Genomic DNA, 26,881 nt, shown 5'->3' on the forward strand with positions numbered 1-26,881 from the left:
GAAGAAGAAGAAGAAGAAGACAAAACCTTGTAATAATTGTACAAGGACATTTGAACTTTTATATATAAAATAAATAAAACTTTGATATTAATTAATACATCATGTGTTTTAACTAATAAATAGATAAAATTAATTTTATATAAATTTTTATAAATAATATTAAGAAAATAAAAGTTATTAATCATTACTTATTATATTAATCATTAATCATAAAAGAAAATATTTAATCCTATATTTATGAAACGAATATAAAACTTTGAAATTAATTGATATTTTATATTTTAATATTAATTATATAAATTAAATTATATAAAACTTTATAAACAATAGAAAGAAAAGATTAGTTGATATTAATCCTAGAAATATATTTAATCTTTAATTAATAAGTATAAAAGAAATATAAAACTTTGAAATTAATCGATATGTTGCATTTTAACGTAACTATATAAATTAAATTATATAAAACCATACAAATAGTACAAAGAAAAAAGGAGTATTAATCATACGAGTACATTTAATCCTGTAAACATGAAATAAATAATACTTCGAAAATTAATTGATCTGTTACATTTTAACATAAGTATATAAATTAAATTATATAAAACTATACAAACAATATAAAGAAAAGAGTAATATTAATCATACGAGCAAATTTAATCCTGTAAGTATGAAATATATAAAACTTCGAAATTAATTGATCTGTGAATTTTAATGTAAGCATATATAAATTAGATTACATGTAAAACTATATAAATTATTACGGGGAAAAAAAAAGAAAAAAAATAAGAGAAGAGAAACGGTATTAAAATTATACAAGGACGTATTATCCTGAAAAATATAAAACAAATAAAACTGAAACTAGAGAGTTTTGATCAGTAATATATTAATGTAAGGATGCAAACTAATTTCTATAAAACTCTATAAACAAAATGATAAGATACCGATCAAATTACCTGTTTCTTTGTACGATAAAATACGTTCAATATATCATTCAAACTTTTCATTCATTTAACTCATTTCATTTTAACACTTGATGTTCTACTAATTAACCAAACGATTAAAAATCTTTCTCAAGAATTGATTACGAGGTTATTAATTTTTTTTTATCTTTTCCTTCTCCTTTTTCTTTTTCTTCTTCCTTCTCTCATCCTCTTCTTCCTCTTCCTTTAAATGAAACAAAATACGTAGGAAATTCTTTGGAAGTGAGTTGAGAAACACTGCACAACGTGAAGCATGGACAAGTGCACCGAGTGAAGATGTGTGAGTAGCAACGCTTATATACGTCCCTGACGGTGTTTCTCATGCACGCGAGCACATATACGTGCGCGCGAGCGTACTTATATGAAGTACGCTAGTGTGAACGTAGCCACCGACGAACGTACCGCGCCCTCCTCCACCTTCTCTCTTCCTATCTATACACCTAACTAGCTATGTACGGAGTATCTACTATGCTACATAAACATATTACATAGGAACGAGGATGAGGGAGAGGAGAGATCACAAACAGGGTGTCCTGAAAAAAAATTCCGTGGGAATTTCCTCCGTTCGAATGTGTCCTCGAATGATATAAATATCGACCAATGACTTTTACTCAGAGAACGATGTTAACTAGAAAATTAGAATATTCGTTTTTTTTTTTATTTATTTATTTATTTTTTTTTATTTTTTATTTTTTTTTTTTTTTCAATAGACTTACGTTAATTTCGTATCTTCGGTATACGAAAGCCTACTGGATATATTATGAAATAGAAAACGGCTGGTCCGCCGAAAGATCATTTTTATGTTTTAGCTCTTTTATAATAATATATAATAAATATAAATGTATTATAAATGTTTTAAATATATAAAAATATTATTTGTATGTCATTCATATTTATAATGAAAAAGCTCATAAAAAAACATATTTATTTTTCCATACCGTAACTCTGTATATATCAGACGTCCCCCGCTTAGTATATCTAACCGACAGACTAAACATTACGAATGTAAAAAAGCATGATTTTAACAGATGAAAATGATCAATTTTCCAGGATCCAATCATCGGCACGAATCATTAAAATAATAAATAACATGTTAAATAATAATGAACTCTGATCGCGGTTCAAACGGAAAGTACCTAATTAGAGATGGAAATAGAAAATTGGTCGAAATTTTGGGACAAAATATGGAACTTACAATCATTTCGGTGAACTAGTGGTAGAGGTTGGGAAGTGAAGTGAGGGGAGAGAGAGGGGATGGCCAGCAAGAGCTCGTTATAAACTAAAGAAAAAATTCCACGGCAAATTACGCGAAGGGAACGTACATAGGATAGTAATATTCGCGCACGCGTGCTCATCTCCTATCGTTGGTACCGCACCTTCACCCTTTGTCCATATCGTGCAATTAAATTTAATCAAAAACATGAGGGAGACAGAGGGCGTGAGAGTAACGTCGTAGGTAGCTACGGTACGATAGTAAGAGAAAGAGAGAAAGAGAAAACAGTACGGGTCGTTTACTTTCTTCACCACCGCGTACATCCAAGGTGAGTACACCGGCGGCTATATATGTACCAGGAATAACGCATGTATACATAAGGCATAGATATGTGGCCCAACACGCGCCCGTACATAATGTGATATAAACACACGTATCCACGGCCTTATGTACATGACCTCGCGTGGGTGTAGGTGAGATCGGGGAAAAGGTAGATGGTGGTAGAGGGAGGAAGGAGAGAAAGAGAGAAATGTGTGTATGTGTATATATGTTATATATTTCTGTGCATGTGTGTGTGTGTGTGTGTGCATGCGCGCGTAGGAGAGAAAGAGAGAGAGAAGTGGTTGGTGGAAGCAGGATGCAAGAGAAGAGTAGGGAGAAGGAGAAATGGGAGGAGTGGGAGGACGAAAAGCAGCGGCATAACTATTGACCGACGAGGTATTAACGAGCGGCACTACTATTGACGACGGATCGCTCTGATGAGGAACACAGCAAGGAAAAGCGAAATAAAAAAAATTTCTAGCTGGATCCACGATGCATATATATTTACATATATATTATATATATATATATATATATATATATATATATATATATATATATACGCTACATGTATGTATATAATCACATAGGGTTTTATGTGTACATGTATAACGTCGAGGAAAAAATTTCAACACGGGTCAAGCGAACGTTTTGTCGAATGGGGTGTCGTTTGGACTTGCTGATAAAAAGAGAGACAGACTGAAGCTAGCAATGACAGAATTTGCTTTACTGATCCTTAACAAGTGTAATACCTGTGCTGCTTACTGGGAAGACTAGACGATTTTTAAAAAGCTCAAATAATATTTTAATATCTCGTTTATTTTCTACCGTAGAGTCCACCCACATTGACGTTTTTACCTTCCCCGTCATTCTTTTGCCCTTTAAATATCCTTTTTCTACGCTCTGATTCGATATGTTTCTCACACGGGAAACATGAAACACAAAAGGGAGGTGTACAGAGGTTAAACAGGGATGAAGACTGGGCTAAAGGTAGACAGAAAGTGGAATGGGAAAGTGGGGATGGATTGGTAGAGGGAAGAAGAATGGAGATAGAAAAAAAATAGATAGAGATACATGGAATTTCTTCTGAAGTGTACATGAAGCGCAAATACAGAGAAAAAGAAGCGTCAGAGATGAGACGTGCGAGCTGGCAATCGAGAAAGAGAGAAAGAGAGAGAAAAAGAGAGTGAGAGAAAACGAGAGAAAGAGAGAGAGAGAGACGATAAGAGAGTCCGCGGAGAATATTAAAAAGCGTTTTTAATTATTTTCATTTTTCATTTATTTACACCCCTACACCCGCATGCCCAGGAAAAATGCTGGGCGTAGTCACCGACGGAGCGCACCGCGTCGTCCTTCTCGTCGTCGTCGTCGTCGTCGTCGTCGTCGTCGTCGTCGTCGTCGTCGTCGTCGTTGTCGTCGTCGTCGTCGCGCCAGTCTACCGTGCAATCTACCGTCTCTCTTGCTCGCCAAAAGGGGAAAATATTGCAACGCTTCTGGACGAGGTTCGAACGGGCACAAACGAAAAGAAAACCCTGTGCAAGGCAGATAGAGATAGGCAGAGAAAGAAAAAGAGAGAAAGAGAAAGAGAGAGAGAGAGAGAGAGAGAGAGAGAGACAGAGAGAGAGACAGAGAGAGAGAGACAGAGAGAGAGAGAGAGAGAGAGAACGAGAGCGTAGAAATCGTGGAAACGTGGACAATAATTGTTCGCTCGACGATCGAACGAATCGCGGTACTGGCTGACAAATTCATCGCCACCAGTAGAGTACCAACCAGCACCAGTACCAGTACCCACCAGTATGCCCACTCTGAGATAATATGGAACTACTATATTTCGACGCTTCTTATAACGATTTTTCATAGTTCCTTCTTTGCCGAAAAGCTTAAAAATGTGATTATTATTATTAGGATTATCCGAAAAATTAGGAATTCCTGAAATCGTATTTAAGAATATATCAATGTATTCTTCCGATATAGTTTCTCTTGCTGAACCTAAGTGTAAAATGGTGTGAATCAAGAAATGAACTATCTGATTCAATGGATCTTCGATCGTGGAGGAGGACACCACCTGTCCTAAAAAAGAACAGACTAGTTTTGTTTCACGAGAAGAAAGTTCGTTAACGTGCATGAAACAAACGAGTACGCAGCGAAGTCGCAAAGAGAAGAAGAAGAAGAAAAATAATAAGAAGAAAAAGAAGAAGAAGGTGAGGAGGACAACACGAGGTGCATCGAACGTGTGATACGAAAGAGGGTACGGAGTTAGGTAGGCGAGGAAAGAGGTAGAAGAATCGACATCGCAACAAGATGACAATAGTTCTTCCGGGCAACCGCTGAACTTTTGCACCAATGGACAATGATATCGCGGTGACGGAGCGCACCGCCACGACAAAACTTTGTCCGGTTTTACATCAGGATCGGTTCGTCCTCCGTGATCCCCACTCGTTCTCTACTTCTCCGCCGCTTTCTTTCTCTCTCTCTCTCTCTCTCTCTCTTTCTCTCTCTCTATCTTTCTTCCTCTCTTCTTGCAACTACCGGCCCTGCCGGCAAGGCCCAACCCGCTTCCAAGAACACATCTACATCTCGAGAAACCGGCCGAATTTTTATTCTCCTAGACGGCGCGGGTCTAAGAACAAAACAACTATTTTTCTGCCAATTACCTGGCGGTAGAGAAAAGAAAGATAACACGGAAGGGATCGAAAGAAGAAATGGGAAGGGAAAGGAGGGGGAAGTCAAAGGAGACCTCTACCTTACCCCATTGAAAAAAGAAATCAAAACGTCTTGACAGAAAAACTTGACTGAACTCGTCGGTTCAGTTAACGGACTGTTAAAATTGAAATTCCCAAAGGGAATAACCGTAAGTGATCTATTTCGCTCAAATTAATAATTACGATGTTGTTATTAAGTAAATGCGGGTTCTCGCATAGGTGACTTGAAAATTCGACGACTTTCGTCCTTCGACGCGGTCCGTATCGTGAAGATGTGCGAAGCCGAACGCGAAAAGGGGGAATAAGCATTGCTAAAAGTTAAAAGGATCCCTTGAGTAAGAAAGCTGCGACTGAAAGGGAAGACTAGACGTCGACGATATGCTGATTAAATCCTCCATGGTATCCGTAGGCAAGGTATATTAAATAGTTGTAAAGAGACATCTTCCCATGCTTTAACTAACTTTCATGATTAAACGACGAACGACGGAGTTTTCCCCTCCGATAAAAAATAACCCCTACATAATCAATCCTTCCCTTTCGACCGCTAGCATTTATCATTTTGTTGTGATATATTTGCTGATGCGCTTGGAAAAAGAAAAGAAACAAAAAGAAAAGAAAAAGAAAAAGAAAGAGAGGGAGGGGGAGAGAGAGAGAGAGAGAAGATGCACATTTTTCCTTGATGATAAGGGACAGGATCTAAAAATAAAAGACTCGGACATTTCCAAGAAACTGTCTACTAACTCTTACAAAAAAAATAATCCTCTGGGGTGAATCGAACAAAAGGGAGACACGTTATATCGTAGTCGGGTCAATCTAAAGATTGTCTTCTAGCGCGAGTCAGTACGAGAGAGAAATTATTCCTCTGCGATTCCCTTGTCATGGAGTTCAGCGCAGGCTTCCAAGGACGTTGAATATCTCGTCTTTTGTCGGAAAAAATAAGTAAGAAGAAGAAAAGATGCAAATGTATTCGTTTCACGGCGAACTCAAGCGCGGGATGCGTGCACGCGTGAAGGAAAGAGAGATAGAGATAGAAAGAGATAGATAAATAGAGAGAGAGAGACAGAGAGAGAGAGAGAGAGAGAGAGAGAGAGAGAGAGAGACAGAGAAACCATGAAGTAGCGAGAGGAGTAAGGAAGGAGAGGGTGGAAGGCCAGTCGACGTCGCGCCGACAGGTGATCGCATACACACGACGATGGAATTCAAGGTGGAGGTGAATTACCTGGCCGGGATTTGAGGTTAGGTCGGCACAATCCTGAGTGACCCTGACTCGATGGACTACCAACGTGTATCTCCTTCGTTTTGTATCCTTGATCGATGAAGCGCATGTTACCTAACGTTTCCTCGGTTCGACGATCGATCCAACACGTGCGAAATACGACTGATATACGAGTGATAAGATTAAATAATCATAATAACCAAAAGGGTGTCTTTTGAAAATTGATTGATTTAACGATGAAAATAATAGCTGAGAACTATTGTTAGAATCTAAGAGATGATACTCGATAAATCCAAAAACCAACTTATTATAGGGATACGTAAGACGTTTTATCCACTTTGACAACAGAATTATTAGGAATTGTCCTAATATGATTTCAAGCTTAAACGTACGTCATAAGAAACTAACTCGCGTTTCGGTTACCATCCGTCTAAGGATGATTGCTGAAGTCTTAAAGCACCATAGCCAATCTCCGCACAAACCTCGCCCACGTGCTCCCAGAGTTAACTTAATTACGGCCAATTAAGCGTCAATTAACCGCATGGCACACGCGGCTCATATGTAAACCCTTGTACGTAAGTACGTATGTATACATACATACATACATACATACATACATACATACATACATACATACATACATACATACATACATACATACATACATACATACATACATACATACATACATACATACATACATACATACATACATACATACATACATACATACATACATACATACATACATACATACATACATACATACATACATACATACATACATACATACATACATACATACATACATACATACATACATACATACATACATACATACATACATACATACATACATACATACATACATACATACATACATACATACATACATACATACATACATACATACATACATACATACATACATACATACATACATACATACATACATACATACATACATACATACATACATACATACATACATACATACATACATGCATATATATATATATATATATATATATATATATATATATATATACACGTCCTTTCTATCTTTCTCGCTCAGTCCAACTGTCCGTCAAATTAACGACGTACCGACGACGGCATGTGAGAGTTTAAAGACATAAATGCGACGAGTGTGAGGGAGCTCTCTATCTTCTTCTTCAACATACGTACGTACGTACGTACGTACCTTCGTTCGTTCGTTCGTTCGTTCGTTCGTTCGTTCATTCGTTCGTTCATTCCTTCCTTCCTTCCTTCCTTCGCTCGGATGAAAGTGGTGAAAACGAAATTAACCAAGTGACACGGTTATTTACAGCACTAAAATAAAAAAGTTACGTCTACCGCCCGTACTCGGGAAAGTATTAAATCTAGACACGAATGGTATGGAACTTCTTCAAGTCAGAACCAATGCAAGCAGCTATCCTAAGTGAAGGATATGATCTTTTTTTATTTTTTATTTTTTATTTTTTATTTTTTATTTTTTACTTTTTATTTTTTTTTATTTTTTTTCCTTATTTTTCTTTATGACTTCTAGACAACACCAACGACTTTTTATTTCCTACTCATAATGATCTATTTTAAATTAAATACAGATCCAAATAGAATAAGGATGGAAGGAGATGTGCAACGTTCGTCCAGATTTTTTTCGCTACCATCACGCGTGCGATTTCTTTTATGCAATTAGAATTGATTAATACAAATCGTATGCTAATCTTATTACAAGGTTATAACGTTTCCTGTTCCTTGAACTTTTTCTTTTACTTTCTTCTTTCCATTTTTATTTCTCACAATACGATCCGATAGACCGATATGCAACTTGGACCACGTGCTGCTTAATGAAGTGGGACCGAAAGGAGCCGAAAAGAATCATTATGAAGGCTAAATGAGGAGATAGAGAAACGAGAGAAGGGCGAAAATGAAGGAATGGGAGAAAAGGTTGAGAGAAAGAAAGAGAGAGAGAGAGAGAAGAGAGAGAGAGAGAGAGCAAGAGGAGTAAAAAATGAGCAGGAGACGAGCTCAAAGGCAATGGGGCGACAAAAGTCAGTGGCGCTAAAAGCGCCACCGTCGTCGTGGTAGGCGCATGAATAATAATCCGTGATTAATAGAGCGCTAAGCTGCCGGCGACTCGCGGCATGAATGGCCGTAGTACTATTAAGCGCCACGTATATTATACCTACGGCAATGTATACGCAGATCTAGCTGTATATCATAGTGTGTGCGTGAGCGTCTGTATTTCGCGGCGCTATTACAACCACCGATACAGCTGTTCTCCTGCATTATGGGTCGAAGAGGTTGTCCCAAAAATATAAGCCACGCTTCGAAAATATCTTTCTCCATTTAACTGCAATTCGATAATCCCTTTCTCCGTTTCAACAATTCGTTTGTTAACTCCTAATCGTGGTCTTTTACAAATCGTAATGTACATTCTCTTTTTTTTTTCATTTTTGTTTCAAAAATGAATTATATATTCTTTCAGAGCGAATCTTTAAAAATGTATTATTTTAAGTACATTTTATATAAAATGGACTATTTATTCTATTCTGTTTCATAAAAAAAAAAAAGAAATAAAAAATATCCACCCTCTTAGAATTTCGTTGTTATCATTTGTAGGCTGTTTATAAGCTCGCAGAAATCAATTCAATCGGTAACCAAGATGATAGCGCGAAGACGAAGAATTCTCGGAAAAGCAGGAGTGTAATTTTGGAGCTAGCCATGACCACGGTCATCGGCTGGTATAGTTCGCCTTAGTAATACGTAGTACATATAAGTGGTAAGTAGGTATGCGCAAACGGCAAACAAGAAGTAGCTACCGGCTGCTTCCACAGGTGGTCGGGTCACGAACTGACCCCACTCCATTGCTCCACCTTTCTCTTGCCTTCTCTACCCCTTCCCACTTCATCCTGAAACCCCCTCTCTCTCTTTCTAGCGTGTGCGCGCGCGCTCGTTAGAATCCTGCTTGACCTGTGCTAGGATAGGTTGGATGTACAAGTCGGTACTGGGTCGAGTGAGCTGTCGAAAGATGGAGGAGGTGACGTCGTAGACATTACATCGACGCGACTTCAATCCCTTTGCCCTTTTGCAGAATTTTACCACAACGCAGTTTCCTTCGTCAAATTGAATGTCGATCAAACGAAATGCAAAAGAAAAAAAAAAAAGGAAACAGGAAAAAGGAAAAAAGAAAAATGAAAGAAAGTATAAATATTACGGTTGAAATATTATTAAATAATAATATATAAAATAGTTTTGATTATACATAAAACGCAAGCGAAAAGTATAAATATTTAATTTTAGTCAGTACGACTATCTATCATTTTCGGTGCAACTCTTACGACAGAAATTAAGCGATACATTTCGTTTTCCCCTACGTAATGGCGACTGACCTAATTTCGGAGCAGGGCCTCCGAGATAAAATTTATCTTCCACTCAGAATCTCGGTATAATACATCGAGAGGTACTTCGACTACTGCAAAATTTATGCTCGCGGAAATGTCACGATAATACGCACTGCGTACGGTTGAAAGTACGGTGCCTCGAGAAACTTTAGAAAACTTTGGATCCCGTTGAACTTTCCGTGCTTCGAACTTCGTCACCGTCGTTAACCAACAGCGAGCAACGAAACCGCTCGAGAACGGAGCCATCATTCCCCTGTTTGATCGAATCTTTCCAAACGAAAAAGAAAACAACGAAACGAAAAAAAATGAGGAAAAAAGAAAAAATAAAACAAAGAAAGAAAAAAAAATTAAAATAAGAAGAAAAATAAAAGAAAAAAATTCGATCGCGAAAGAAAATTTTGACCTTAAGAGTTTAGGTTGGATGTCGATAAAACTGAACATAAAGAACAAGGGAGCGTTCTTAAAAGTCCATCCTGATAATTCGCCGTAGGATAAAAGGGCGTTTCGAGAGCAAGCGAAGAAGAGAGTGAACCAGTTTGGACCGATCCGGAGGAAGTACACGTTCAACATCGGAAGAGAAAGAGATAGAGAGAACCCGGTTGCGTCGCTCCGTTGCCCGGTTGCCTTCGCCCGTAGGATGCTGAAGGCACTGCGGTTGCCATGGCAACCCACCACCACCGCAGCCCGATGTAATTATTTGAAAAACGCCCGCCGCAGCTCCATCCACCGCCCACCACCCCAGGGTTGCTGCTGCTGCCGGTACAGAATGACGCAAAAGTAGCCAGTTCACCTCTCTCTCTCTCTCTCTCTCTCTCTCTCTCTCTCTCTCTCTCTCTCTCTCTCTCTCTCTCTCTCTCACTTTCTCTCTAACCTTCTTAAACATTCAAAAAATTTTCTATCGTTAAGAAAAAATTATTCTTTATGATTATAAGACCCTTCGTCACGTTCATCAAGCAAAATTTTCTATACCCCAAATGTTTTATTTCATTGACAGAAACATCAATAAGATTTCATATTTAACCACGATCGTACAGAAAAAAAAAAAAAATACGTTTTTAACAATTCGATCAATTTTATCATTCCATTCGATTAATCGACTAATTCGATATATTAACTATTTTTTTACACCCTATCTTACATATCTCCCAAAACCTTCCTTACTATGATGCTTAATCGGTGCATCAGAATTTGGATGGTGTACGACACAGTGTACTTGAGAATATTAATATTCATGCATCTCTAAAGACGCGGTGGGGGTTCTTCAAGTCCTCAAGCATTCGTGTTGGATATTTCTCAAGGGAAAATTTGTGGAGTCGAGCAGTAGTGCTTGAAATAAAGAGACAAGGGACGATTGCATAAACTGGTAAATGCCATTCATAAGAAATATAAGATGTTGACTGTTCTTTTTTATTTTCTTTTTTTTTTCATCTTTTTCTTCTTTATTATCATATGATTTCTGATTCTAAATCTATCCTTATACTTCTAACTCTAAATGTATCATAACACTTACCACTTTAGAATTATGTAATCACGTTAATTTCTTGAACTCGTGTATGCAAACTTTTTCAATTTTTTCTTAAGAATATCCAATCTTTTTTTTTCTTTCTTTCACTCTTTTTCTCTATCTCTTTCTCTCTCTCACTTTCTCTCTCTCGCTCTCTCTCTCTCTCTCTCTCTCGCTCTCTCTTTCTCAAATCTAGTCACATGGGAATGACATCTACCCCAACGATCTCTTTGAACTTACAAATAACAAGTTACCCAAAGTAGCAAGCGTAGATTTTGCAAGTGTATGTGCCACTTAGCGGTTTTAACGTATTCTCCCTTTTAACTTAAAAAAGTAGAAATTATTCTTGTCAAAGAGATACAACGCGAGAATGGGCTATTGTTAGCGGTTCTTCAACGTCAACGTAGAATAATTAAAAACGACAGCCAGCCTTAACGATATACATACCCACGTCCCATGAATTTCGAAAGTTCTCCGAACTTTTGTAAGCATCGTTATTAAAAAAGAAGGGTAAGACTAAAGAATAATGTATAATCAAAAAAATAAAACAAAAAAAGAAAAAAGAGGGATGAAACGTCAGTAGGAAGAAAAATTTAGCCCCTATCAAGTTAACTTTTAGGTCGGAATGTATCTGAAGACTGCACCCCTTTTACATACACTTCCGCATGCTATGTACGTAGTACCTGAATGCTCAAGGGTGTACATAACGCGACTGTCGCGGTTTGGGGTCAAAAATCGCGAACTCGTAGTATATACACAGACAGATCGTTTAGTCACTTCAAGAAGAAAATCTCGTGGGAATAAAATCGATCGAGAATGAGATGTTATTAAAAGTGGAAAGAAGAGAAAAAAGAAAAGAAAAGAAAAGAAAAGAAAAGAAAAAGAAAGCCATTTTGAAAAAATCTAAACAGATCGATTCTCATTTAAGAAAATGAAATTTCTTTTTCTTTTTTTTTTTTTCTTAACAATGTTTCTGCATTCCAACGAATAATTATACTGAACTTAGCTAATGAACATAATGAAAAAGAATTCGATGGCTGATCGGAGAAGTCTTTCCACGTGTTTCAGAGCATGCTTTGAGAGCGTGTTGTGGCAAAGGGAGGAAAGGACGGTGAAGTTGAAGCGATGAGAAGACGAAAGGAGAGTGAGAGAGAGGAGAGAGAGGAGAGAGAGAGAGAGAGAGAGAGAGAGAGAGAGAGGAAAAGGAAGGAGGGAAGAGAGGGAGAGAGAGAGAGAAAGGGAGAGAGTAAGAGTAAGAGTAAGAGAGAGGGGGGAGAGGAAGAGAGTAAGAGTAAGAGTAAGAGAGAAAGAGAGAGAGAGTAAGAGTAAGAGTAAGAGTAAGAGAGAAAGAGAGAGAGAGTAAGAGTAAGAGTAAGAGAGAAAGAGAGAGAGAGAGAGGACCGTGGCGATGCTCACTTGTTGCTCGCTCGACTAATTGCCAAGTAATTGGCCCCGTACCCCCGCTCGTATAAAGTTTGCTTCATTGTCTTTAATAACGCCGTGACCTGCGCTAATGGCTCACGTCGCATTCGTCGAGAAAGGGAGAACGGCCGCCGGTTTCGATGACAAGGATCGACTAGTTCGCACGGGAGAACGAGAGAGAAAGAAAGAGAAAGAAAGAAGAAAAAGAGAGAGAGCGAGAAAGATATAGAGTGAGAGAGAATGAGAGTGAGAGAAAGAGAGAGAGAGAGAGAATGAGAGTGAGAGAGAGAGAGAGTATGAGAGTGAGAGAGAGAAAGAAAAAGAGAAAGAGAGAGAGAGAGAGAGAGAGAGAGAGAGAAAGGGTGAGTAGCTGGCGAAGGAATGGAAAAGGGTGCGGAACGAGTACAGTCGACTGGAATAATTATCAGCCGTTAGTAGTAAATAAAACTTAAAAATGTCTAATATGTTCTACGAAATTATAATGATTATGAAAGGAGAAAGGGTTTATTTCTGGTTTTTTTTTATTTTATTTTCTTTTTCCTTTTTCTTTTATTTTGCTTTGTTTTGTTTTGTTTTCTTTTCTCCTTCTCTATCAAATTTTGACAAAATATATCAATGATGAAATTCAAACGATAAATTCGAATAAATGTCCTTGTCATATGTATATATATATATATATATATATATATATATATATATATATATATATATGGGTTGCGTTTAAATCCTTTTGTATTACGTATAACATATAACGTAATCGTATCGATTTTCGTTTAATGTAAAACGTATTATTAATAATATGTCAATGGGATTAACGACGATTATAAATTATTAAGGTATATATACGAAAAATTATTAAGATTATTTCTAATAGTTCTAAGGTTTTCGATGAACAATATACATTATAGTGATAATACAGTTGCATCTTAAATGGCTGTCAAAATCGTGAAAGGAGAAACGTTAAAGTGCGGACCTAACATCCGCGAGTCCCCACGAGCTGGGAACACAATCCGTGCACGCGAGACCAGATGTGCGATTGTGCGAAGAATTGAGAGTGAGTCATTCCTCGATGGCACACGAGGGAGTATAAACGGACGTTAGTGTAATGGTTTCTGTACCTACACGATTGTGAACATGTTTCACGTTATATGGAACAACGATATTCTTCCAAAAATAATATCTTAAGCGGGAATAATCAATTTTAAATTCTAAATTCTAAATTCTATCGGAATCATTATACATGATAAATTCTATTTTAATAATTCGATACAATAAAAAAAATATTTTTCAACGGCCAAAGAACAAGACATAAAATTGAACAATTTATATCAAGATGTAAAATCTAATTCGATCAAAAATGATTTATGGAGTATAAATTGTAATATACGTATTTAAAATCTCTTTTAAATAGAATCAATGAAAAGGACTGTACAAATGATGCTTCGAAAGAATTACAGCTACCAACTGTACACTTATGACTTAATGAAATGCGCCATGGATCTTGATACGCACACAGCGCACGCATACACGTATATATATATTATTCACGCTTCACCGAGTCGAGCGATTTCTTCGAGACGTCACTCTTTTGTAAATTGATCGGGACATATTTGTGCTACGAATCATATTGAGAAAATAGCCTTACAGATATGCATCAAATATTTCTATTATATATTTCTCTGTTTATACGATATATCGTAGATTCTTTTGAAATTTTAATATATAAGATAGATTTCAAGGGGTTTAAATGTAAACTAAACCAAGGCTATATATATATGAATATTATATATATGATTTTATGTATATATACATATATATATATATAAAATAATTATTAGCCGTTCTATGTTGGTCGACGTTCCATCGAAATAAAATCAAAGAGCTGGGGGTACACTCGAGTGCCTTGAGAAATGGTAAGCCTATTTTTATTGTCTTCGGTGCGCAACTAATCACCAGTCAGAAATAATAAAAATAGGAGCATTGTTCCCATAACGACCACGATGGGATCCGACCTATCCAATGTTCAACAGGATCATGTACCGTTATTTTGCTTTTAAAAAGATATAGTTACCAACAAGTTATGATTTTTTATTTTCTTTTTTCTTTTTTTTTTTCTTTTTTTTTTTAATAGAATTTTTCAGGATGGTATAAAAATCTAAACCCTTAGGCTCGATCGGTCGATCTTTTATCGAGAATATAACCCTTCTCTAAACACGCTTGAATATCCTTCAAAGTTCTTGATTAACATAGTTTCTTACATGAAGCTCAAATTTCTTGAAAATTAATTAGTGTTTTCTTAAGTATATACGTAGATTTAGATTATAGCTTAACAGATATAACCAATACCTATATATGGAAAGGCAGGAAACGTTCAAAAAAAAAAAAAAAAAAAAAAAAACAAATAAATAAATAAACTGAAATGATTCTTGTGAAAACATAAAAACGTCATCTAACTAATCCTTTAAGTACTCAGTACATTATTATCACTTTAAAAAATAATATCAATCCAATTTTCATCTCTGATGAACGAGAAAAAAAGAAGGAGAGAAGGAGAGAGAGAGAGAGAGAAAGAGATTATGAACTTTGAAATCTGTCAACGCAATTTCTTGGTGCATCGATCTCCGAAAATTAGCGATCTCAAAAAATAAAAGAAAAAGAAAAGAAACACACACACACATATGCACGCATGCACGCACACAAACAAACAAACATTAATATTGATTTAAACGCGAAGAAAGAAAAAAAAAGAAAAAGCAAACATGTCTCTTTTTTTCTTTCTCCTTTTTTCTTTTTCTTTTTTTTTCTCCTATGTTTTTTTTTTTCATACTTGTCTATAGACAGGTGCATTTGGGATATTACTCTCCGGGTGTAATACTTATAATCGGCCATGCAACTTCACCTGGAAATAGAATCCATGCTATTGTACACGTTATGTCGGCTTAAAGGAAACGAACACGAAGAAGGAATAAGATGAAGAGAAGTAGAAGGAGAAGAAGAAAGAAAAGAAGAAGAAAAAAGAAGAAAGAAAAAGAGGAACAAGAAGAGAGAGAAGGACGTAAACGAGGAATCTCAGCGACGCCTCGACTAGACGGCATCGTAAACTTCGTTGAGCAACTTTTGAATTTTAGTAAGGGTACCCTCCCCACACTTCTACTCTTTACTGTTCTACTACTACTACTACTACTACTACTACTACTACTGCTACTACTACTACTACTATTACTACTATTACGACTATTCTCTCTCTCTCTCTCTCTCTCTCTCTCTCTCTCTCTCTCTCTCTCTCTCTCTCTCTCTCTCTCTCTCTCTCTCTCTCTCTCTCTCTCTCTCTCTCTCCCTTTTTCTCTTTGACTTTGTTCTCTGCACCCATTCCATATCCTCTTTCGCTTTCTTGATCCTATAAATTAGGGATTCCCATACTCGTGCTGAGAGAAGCGTTCTATTTCTCACATATACAGACGTTCGATTAGAGAACTCGTGCAAAGATCTTATGCTTGATAACGTTACCTCACGACGATTTATTGGTCGGAATGGGATAAGCGATTTTTTTGTGGTTTCCAAAGAAAAAGAAAAAAAAACCGTTTACTACTATATTTTTTTTTGATACACAACGTAAATTTGAATGGAAATTACAGACGAATGTTATTGTAATAAACGAAAACGTTATAGAATTACGAATTGTCGATTCTATTCGTATCGTCGACTTTATCGTATGAATTGCAATGACACACGATAAACTTCGAAAACCATTATGTTATTCCATAATTAATACTAATACTAATAATAATGATAATAATAATTAAACAAAAAAATGTCAAGGTGTATTTCCTTAAACTTCAACTGAAATATTATAGAATATGAATTGTCGGTTCCATTTTATTATTACATTATTCCATAATTAATACCAATATTAATAATAATAATAATAATTATAATAATAATAATAATAATAATAATAATAATAATAATAATAAAAAGAAATGTCAATATATATCTCCTTAAACTTCGATTCGAACATATCCATCCAAAAGACATCATATCGAGGTTCTTTCTACACCCCGTCGGAGGTCGCCACGAGCATCGAAGGGGGACGAAGGGTTTCTACTTATAGGGAGACTTCGTTGCAACGAAGGACACACACTAAGGAACCCGAGGATCGTTCTTCGTAGCATTTCTACAAGTTTCGACCACCGACCAACCGAAGAAAGTTTCTCCTTTCTAACTATCCCGAAGCCAAGACCCTCATCTCCTCGACGATGCTACCCGTGCAGAGGGAGAAGAAGGATTTACTTGAACAAAACTACTCAGGGTCGCGTTGCTTGAGAGCCCTTCCTTCTTTAAGGATAGTAGAATACGAAGGAAGCTAAGTCTTCGATTCAAAAGACGTTCTATATCTTTATTCCTTTAAACGATAAAAACTATGAGTACAAAATGTAAGAAAAGCGATGTTCTAATAAAATGCCAATTTTAATTTACCAGTGATGCAACGAAAAGGACCGTTTACCAATGTGCTACTAAAGGAATCTGGATTTTTCTTTCTCTTTCCTTTTTTTTTTTATTTTATTTTTTAATTTTTTCCTTATTTCTTGCTTTAATTCTTTTTTTGCATTATTCAAAGCAAACACTTAGCATATAAACGTTCTTCCGGGTCATAGCTATTCCATACTCCTTGTTCTCGACGATACCTATGTATGTATGTATGTATGTATGTATGTATGTATGTATGTATGTATGTATGTATGTATGTATGTATGTATGTATGTATGTATGTATGTATGTATGTATGTATGTATGTATGTATGTATGTATGTATGTATGTATGTATGTATGTATGTATGTATGTATGTATGTATGTATGTATGTATGTATGTATGTATGTATGTATGTATGTATGTATGTATGTATGTATGTATGTATGTATGTATGTATGTATGTATGTATGTATGTATGTATGTATGTATGTATGTATGTATGTATGTATGTATGTATGTATGTATGTATGTATGTATGTATGTATGTATGTATGTATGTATGTATGTATGTATGTATGTATGTATGTATGTATGTATGTATGTATGTATGTATGTATGTATGTATGTATGTATGTATGTATGTATGTATGTATGTATGTATGTATGTATGTATGTATGTATGTATGTATGTATGTATGTTGTATGTATGTATGTATGTATGTATGTATGTATGTATGTATGTATGTATGTATGTATGTATGTATGTATGTATGTATGTATGTATGTATGTATGTATGTATGTATGTATGTATGTATGTATGTATGTATGTATGTATGTATGTATGTATGTATGTATGTATGTATGTATGTATGTATGTATGTATGTATGTATGTATGTATGTATGTATGTATGTATGTATGTATGTATGTATGTATGTATGTATGTATGTATGTATGTATGTATGTATGTATGAATGTATGTATGTATGAATGTATGTATGTATGTATGAATGTATGTATGTATGTATGTATGTATGTATGTATGTATGCATGCATGTATGCATGTATGTATGTATGTATGTATGTATGTACGTATGTATGTATGTATGTATGTATGTATGTATGTATGTATGAATGTACGTATGTATAAATGTATGAATGTATGTATGTATGTACGTATGTATGTATGTATGTATGTATGTATGTATGTATGTATGTATGTATGTATGTATGTATGTATGTATGTATGAATGTACGTATGTATAAATGTATGAATGTATGTATGTATGTATGTATGTATGTATGAATGTACGTATGTATAAATGTATGTATGTATGTATGTATGTATGTATGTATGTATGTATGTATGTATGTATGTATGTATGTATGTATGTATGTATGTATGTATGTATGTATGTATGTATGTATGTATGTATGTATGTATGTATGTATGTATGTATGTATGTATGTATGTATGTATGTATGTATGCATGTATGTATGTATGTATGTACGTATCTCTCTCTCTCTCTCTCTCTCTCTCTCTCTCTCTCTCTCTCTCTCTCTCTCTCTCTCTCTCTCTCTCTCTCTCTCTCTCTCTCTCTCTCTCTCTCTCTCTCTTTCTTTCTTTCCTTCTTCCTTTACCCCTCTTTCTTCTTCAGGATTCGTGAAGGGTGTTGTTCTGCCTGCTGAGGGTGACTCCAAGGGGACTCGTGAAGGTACAAGAAAGAAAAGGAGGAAGAGAAGGGAGAGTGAGGCAGAGGAACAAAAAAAAGAAAGAAATACTCGGGGCATGAAGGGAGAAAAAGAGAAAGCAAAGAGTGAATGAGTGAGTGAGTGAGTGAGTGAGTGAGTGAGTGAGTGAGTGAGAGAGAGAAGAGGGGATAATTCCACGGCTAAATATCGGTAAAAATCAATACTATCTCTTTCCTCGGCACTACCGGCACACCACCCAGTTAATAATGCAAGCCAAGAACTCAAATTCGGAGTAGGTCTACGGAATCCGTTTCTTCTTAATTTTACAAAAAGATTTCATCTTAACGCAGAACGCTCTCTCTCTCACTCTCTCTCTCTCTTTTCTCTCTCACTCTCTCTCTTTGCTCTCTCTCTCTCTCTCTCCCTCTCTTTTCTCTCTCACTCTCTCTCTTTGCTCTCTCTCTCTCTCTCTCTCTCTCTCTCTCTCTCTCTCTCTCTCTCTCACTCTTTTTTGTACTACTTTTCTGTAAATTAGAAAACACCAAAAGAGATTATAAGCTAAACTCTTAATCCTACAAGACATTGGAATATTCTCATATAATGAGAAAGACAAAATAAAATAAAAAAAGAAAGAAAAAAGAATGAAAAAATGAAAAAATGAATGAGAGAAAGAGAGGGAGAGAGAGAGAGAGAGAGAGAGAAAGAGAAAGAGTGAGAGATTTTTAGAAGTGTCGCCTTTGGTATCGTGCATTTCGTGCTCAATTAGCGTTCAACGAGTCCCTCGATAAACGGACGAAAAGGAAAGAAGAGGAAGAAGGGAAACTGATCTTCGAGAACTTTCTTCGAGTTAACTTTTTAGAGGTCGTGAACTTCGGCAAAGTAGTGCATGATCGTATCGTAAAAGTACGAGTATAATAATGCGAACGTTGTGTCGGAAGCGCGCGACGAGTGGGCTTGAAATACTCTTGAGACTTTGAAGAGAGAGAAAGAGAAAGAGAGAGAGAGAGAGAGAGAGAGAGAGAGAGAGCGATCGAGTTTGAGATTATGAATGATCGATCATAAATTTGAGACGAGTGGATGGATCCAGGATCGATCGTAGTCCTTTCTAATGCATCCATCCTTATATTTATTTCCTCTTTATTTCATTACACGTAGGGCTTATTTGACTTGCATCACGATTACAATAGCATCTTGGAGGAGAAGGAAAAAAAGAACAAAAAAAAAAGAAAAAGAGAAGAAGAAAAAAAAAGAAATACAGACAACACATTCGTGGAAAAGACAATGAACCGGTGAATTTAATTCGGTTCGGGATTGGACCAAGATTGATAAGGAAGGATGATCGATGGTTGTTGAAGATACTGCGAATACGAAGCACTCGTCTCGTCAAGGACAAGACAGCAAAGAAAGAGGAGAAGGAGGAGGAGGAGAAGGAGGAGGAGGAGGAAGAGGAAGAGGAGGAGGAGGAGGAGGAGGAGGAGGAGGAGGAGGAGGTGGTGGTGGTGGTGGTGGTGGTGGTGGTGGTGGTGGTGGTGGTGGTGGTGGTGGTGGTGGTGGTGGTGGTGGTGGTGGTGGTGGTGGTGGTGGTGGTGGTGGTGGTGGTGGTGGTGGTGGTGGTGGTGGTGGAAGGAGAAGAAGGAAGAAGAAGAGGAAGAGGAAGAGGTGGAGGAAGAGGAGGAGGAGAAGGAAGAGGAGGAAGAACAGGAGTAAAAGATAGAGAAGGAGAAGGGAGAGATAGAGATGAAGGTGGAGTTAGAGTAGAAGGAATATCCTGCCGACTGGGAAGGGGCTACAAAGCGATAGGAACGAGCTCGTGCTCTTCGTTTTCTCAAACGCTCTCTGGGTGAAACAGCGTGGAACCGCGGCTCGACCACGACCTGAGACAAACGGTAACGAAACGCACGCCGGAGATCCCGACATAGCGAGATCCCTCTACACGGCAAAGTGTAAACGGAGGTGGCAGACGCACGAGCAGAGTCGGCCCGACCACCACCACTACCACCATCGCCACCACCACCACCACCACCACCACCGTCACCGTCACCACCACCGCTACCTCTGTTCTCCTTCCCCTCTCGACCGGGGAAGACTGAAAGAGGAAAGAGAACCAGAGCGGTTCTCAACTTTTACTCTTGTAATCCTCGCTTCTCGAGTTAATCATTTCAACAAGATTCTCTCTCTATTAGATTCTCACTCTCACTCTCTCTCTCTCTCTCTCTCTCTCTCTCTCTCTCTCTCTCTCTCTCTCTCTCTCTCTCTTTCTCTACAAACACATACACACACACACACACACGTGTGTGTGTGTGTATCAGTAATAGTATTTTAAGATCAAACGAAATCATCCGGGATGATTTAATCGCTCTGCCATGTTAAGTTAATTCATCCTACGCATTCGGATAATATAGATTTATAGAAGATATATTCTTACGTTTAAGCAATATATATCTATATTAATACAATCAATAAGAAAAAATATTTCAAATAATCTAATGTTAGCAATTCTTGTTAACACATCTTCCCAATTCCAACCTATCAACTTTTTTCTAAATAATTAAAACAAAAACAGATATGTTGTCAAAGTATTACGTTTTTATAGATATAACAACTACCATCTAACGAATGTCCCTTCGAGATATCTCTGCACGTGCCGCTAAACTATCGATCGGCTGGTCACGACAGGACGATCGAATTTCAAGTCCTTGTCCCGATGTTTCTACGACGAAAAAGGAAAAGAAATCAAAATAGGTGGATGGAGAAAAGAATTATGATGATAAAACATCGACATGGTGATCGCGTTGAAAATAGAAAGATATAGTGGATGACAAATAATTCATAAATGACGGATCGAACGCGTTGAGATATCGTGAAAAATTAAAATATAGGAAACATGAGAACCGTCGTTCTTTCTCTCTTTCTCTCTTTCTCTCTCTCTCTCTCTCTCCCTCTCTCCCCTCTCCACAATCTCCTTCCTCCTCTACCCCTCTTACAAACCGAGCCGCTCTCTCACCGTAACGCGGGGTAGCTAGGAGGGTTTAGGGAGAAAGGAGGGAAGGGGAGGTGGGTCGCGTACAACAACATACAAAAGTCCGCATCACCTCCCTCGGTATAAGCCAGCTCAAAAGTATTTCACCGTTCAAAACAATAGGGATTTTTCAAAGATTTTTTCTATCCAATGTATGATATTTTTTTAGAAAATAATTTTCTTCAAAAATACGTATATATTATTTCTTTTTTTCTTCACCCTTCTCGCTATTATATAAGTAAAAATCATGATTATATTTCTTTTGTCTTTCTTTAATTTTTTGATCTTTTTTTTCTCGTAATAAACAATTTTCATCGTACTTAAGAAGAAATAGATTAAAATACGAGAAACGAATTCTAAGGGTTCCTGAGATCTCGAAGAATGTGGACTGACCGGAATACAGGCGATAAATAACAGTGACTACCTGGGAAACAATCTTATCTAGGAATATCCGCGCCTCTTGAAAACAACTTGCAGCGTCCTCTCGTGTTCTACATGTCGATGATATGCACCTCGACCTTCGTCCTTCTACCTTCTCCTTTTCTCTTTTCTTCTTTTAACTTCCCTCTTTCTCCCACCTTTTCCTTCTTCTCCTCCTTTTCCTCCTCCTCCTCCTCCTCCTCCTCCTCCTCCTATCGGAAGGACGAAGGAAGCGGCTCTGAATCGCGTGAGCACGTTAAAACTTGGAAGGGAGACTTCCGGTTAAGGACTAATTAAATTCGCGAAGAGTCCCACTCGCAAAGTAATTACACTATCCAATGAGACTTTCATCGTGTTGCATTATGCACCATCTTCTTATCGCACGTTCCGCCGGAACGATAATTGCTACTTCGTATAACACTCCCCACATGTTGCCCACCCGAATCATAATCGCGTTACAATGCCACAGAATTTGAAGGAAAGGAAAAAAAAGGAAAAAAAAGAAAGATCTAATCGGCAAACTATAATTTTTTATCAATTATAAACACAAACTGCGTTACGAACATATCCATTGTATTTCTCTTAACATTTTTTATTAACGCTTGATCCATAATTGAGAATGATCCATATATATATATATATATATATATATATATATATATATATATATATATATATATATATATAAATTAACTATAATATAAACGCACGAAATTATGTAATGACTGATGAAAAAATATACCTTAACGATATTTATATTAAAGTAAATTAAAGGACACTTACCCTTGATCCATTCTATCGACAGGACCACCAGGACCCATCATGGCCGGATGTCCAGGCCCCATCGGACCCGTCATGGGATGTCCTCCAGGTCCGAAGGGACTTCCAGGTGGTATACCGTACTGTGGTCCACCAAAGGGTTGACCAGGTGAAGGAAAATGAGGATTGCCACCTCCTGGAGGTACGAAAGGTGGACCGGAGGAACCAGGTCTACCGACGAACTGAGGCGGTCCTCCAGAGGGTGAACCAAATGGACTAGGTCCGGGCCCATTGTAGGGTGGCCCGGAATTGTTAGGTGGAGGTGGAAATCCGGAGGAGTTTGGTTGTGGTCCAGGACCAGGCGTTGACGAACCACTTGGTGCTGGAGACGCTGTATACTGAGGTGTTGCTGAACCAGGTGGTGGACCTTGATACGGTGGCGCACCCGCTGGACTTCCTGCTCCACCGGGAAACGGACTTGGTCCTTGAAAACCAGCATTACTAGGTGGCCCACCCGTATTATTGTAAGGGCCCGATGCCGGACCTCCACCCTGACCAACAGAATTTGGCGTAAAAGGTGATGCCTCCGAGCCGGGCGGCGGGCCCTTCCAGGAGGCTGGTGTCCCTGGATCCTCCAGCGTGGTGGTGGCTGCCAATGGTGTGTTCAGGCGGCTGCAGCCTGGGAAAAAACATTATATATATAAATGAAATATTTCTTGACTCAAAAGGAGAAAACTTGATAAAAGCGATTCTAAGGAAGAAAGATTCCATATTACACTAATAATTTGTTCATAACATTCTGATTTGATATTTATTTAATAGTACTATAACTATATGCAAGATAAGTATGTATAAGATGATATGGAGAAATGTTATTGGTATTTATAGAAAACTTATTGCGTCACTAATCTATTAAGCATATTATAATACTGTTTATGCAATATCTTAGAATTTTATTATAGTAAACAGTTTATCTCAAGTTGTACACTTTTATTATCATAAATTTTTTTTATTCTTTAAACTAAAATCATTGCATATCAGCTAAATATGGATGTTATGATAGTGATGTAACATATAAAAGACTAGTTTGCTACATATAACAATGTTTTTCAACAGAAATAGCATTATTAAGATCTCTCGCACTATAGAAAGCTATTGAAAAAGACAATGATACAGAATATATGCAAAGAATTTGATCAGCATAGATTTTGTGTCCATCAATTTATCTATGCAGGCTACCTAACCTGTATCCTAACCTCCACAAGAAACAAGTTACAAGGTTAGAACAAAACGAATAACTATAAAATAGATATAAAAACTCACCATTATTCGTCCCATTGGCCTTCATTGTCCTATGTTCCACCGATTCATTCCATAACACCGATCACACACAGTAGTAAAATCCAGCAAGAGATGAAAAACGGTCGGAACGAAAAAACGTGAGAAAATAAAATTCTCGTTGACGAACAATCAATTAAGGCTGATTATCTCATACGATGTTGATATATTCCGCGCGAGAACGTTAAGAATAATACGAAACTCTGAACGTTTGAGGTTATGTACCGGCAACCTAACCTCCAATACGACGAAGGAGACCGATTCGCGAGTGGGAACGAAGCGCTATTGCTCCCTTTTAATTCGCGCACAACACAAATCACTGTTCTTTCGGCGTTCTCGATCGCGTGCAGGGTCTCGCGCGCGTACTTACCGGAAGATAGTTCGATTCTCGAAAATAGAAAGAGGAGCCGCCGTGTCGCGGTCGCGTCGCCGGCATCTTCGCGGTCGCGCTTTATTTCGTGTTGCTCTCACCCCTCTTATAATGTCCCGCACGAGCTCGCGCCGTTATACGAACGCGGACCGAGCAAGGGACGCGTGCGAAAGCCCGACATCCCGCTCAAGTCTCATTCATCGTCGCACTGTAGAAAAAAAAAAGTCCGTGGATTTACGACGGGCCAAAACACGAGCGTAGAGAGAAAGAGAGAAAGAGAGAGAGAGAGAAAGAGAGAGAGAGAGTAGCGACAACGGTGGCAGACGCGCACACGACGCGCACACGACGCGCTACGCGCACACACACTCTCACACGCACACGCGCTCGCTCTCTCGTGCCGAGAGAGAGCGGCAGTGGAGCAACGGCACACACGATGATATTATGATGACGATAGCGAAGAAACCACGAAGATCACGACGACGTTTACGAAGACAACGACAACGACAATCACGAGAACGACGACGGCGACGACGACGACAATAACGACGACGACGACGACGACGACGATGAGGATGACAGTGACGACGATGACGATGGTGACGACGTGACGTGACCAAGCGAACGATTACGTACAATGTACGACGACGAGAACGACGAGGATGGCGTGCGCGGGGTGCCAGTAAGAGGGAACGAGAAGGAGAGCCGAGCGCGAATAAACACCACCGGAGTCAGTCACAGACGCACCTCTCTCTTCGACAGGGACGTGCGCGCCGTCGATGGCGCCACCGATGCTCCCCCTACTCTTGTGTTCACTCACACTCGCTTTCTCTGTCTCTATCTTTGTCTCTATCTCTTTCTCTTTTCCTCTCTCTCTCTTTCTCTATCTCTTTCTCTTTCTCTTTCTATCTCTATCTCTCTATCTTTCTTTCTTTTTTTTTTACTATTCCTCTATCGAAACAAAGTTTCCTTCTCTTATAACTATCATGAGTTTCTATCTAACGTCAACGGTGGATATCACTTGACGAGTTTTAAAACGACAGAATGAACGAGGTAGATACTTTCGAAATACCTCAAACATAAAAAATTCCGTAGCTCAGGCGTTCCTTTCTTCTTCTTAATTTTCTCGAGTATTATTTTTCTTCTTCTTCTTCTGTATTTCGTCGATGTTTCTTTTAGAAGTGGTGCAATCGGTCGGTTCTTCCCTTGCCTCCCTCCCCTTCTTCCTTCTTTTCCTCACACTCTCTCTCTCTCTCACTCTCTTTCTCTCTCTCTCTCTCTCTCTTTCGCCCCTCACACGTGCGCACCTCTCCGTCGGCCGCGAGGAAATGCAGGTACGCACGTGCGCGTCAGGGACGTAGCAAGACAACGAGGAAAGGGGCGCACACACGCACACACCTTTGCAACGAGACACCCGGACAGCGACCACGTGTTCGCTCTCTCCTTCTCTCTCTCTATTTCTCCTTCTCTCTCTCTCTATCTCTCTCTCTATCTATCTGCCTATCTATCTACCCTATCTCTGTCTTTCTTTCTCTTCTCCGCGTTGCGCGCTTCGAAGCGTCAACTAGTGGATGATCTCTTCCTTGGCCATCGGCAACGATCGTCGGCGCGTCGCGCGTGAACACGAAACTCTGCTGCCATTTTTATTGAGGCCGATGCATCGGCCGGAGTCGAGCGCACCCCGCCCTTCTGTACGAACCTTAACCATCCTCCCTTTTACTTTTTCCTACGATTTAACTAAGAAGTCGCAACTATTCCTTCTCACTTTCTGTTTATATGTTTTTCATTTTTTCATAATCTATCACGATCTCATCGAACGTTCCGTTCTATTCGTTCGATTTTAAAAAGGAAACTGCTAACAAAACTCGTAACATTGCTTCTTCATTCATACATATATATATATATATATATATTACGAAATATGTCGAAATAATATAATATACTCGGTCAGACGATACAAATAAAAAGAGCGAAGCGACTGTTCGACATTTTTTTTTTTGTAACACCACATCGTCCTCGTCCTCGTACTCGTCGTAATCTTTTTCGTTGTC

The 26,881-nt window shown here is 38.0% G+C and overlaps 1 protein-coding gene across 3 annotated transcripts in view; it reads right to left on the bottom strand.

Moving 5' to 3' along the window:
* LOC124424413 (LIM domain-binding protein 2) overlaps positions 1–25,594 on the bottom strand; it is a 122,722-nt gene extending 97,128 nt beyond the window's left edge. For 2 of the 3 annotated variants that reach the window (XM_046963438.1, XM_046963436.1), the window contains exons 1-2: positions 24,449–25,594; positions 23,150–23,804 (exon numbers count right to left, since the gene is read on the bottom strand). In XM_046963438.1, coding sequence (XP_046819394.1) covers positions 23,150–23,804; positions 24,449–24,473 — 680 coding nt within the window. In that variant the 5' untranslated portion in view covers positions 24,474–25,594. The remainder of the gene's footprint in view (positions 1–23,149; positions 23,805–24,448) is intronic. The other variant, XM_046963437.1, reaches the window with a different exon arrangement.
* Positions 25,595–26,881: the final 1,287 nt, after the last annotated feature.

Source organism: Vespa crabro, chromosome 5, assembly GCF_910589235.1.
Source record: "Vespa crabro chromosome 5, iyVesCrab1.2, whole genome shotgun sequence".
Lineage (NCBI taxonomy): Eukaryota > Metazoa > Arthropoda > Insecta > Hymenoptera > Vespidae > Vespa > Vespa crabro.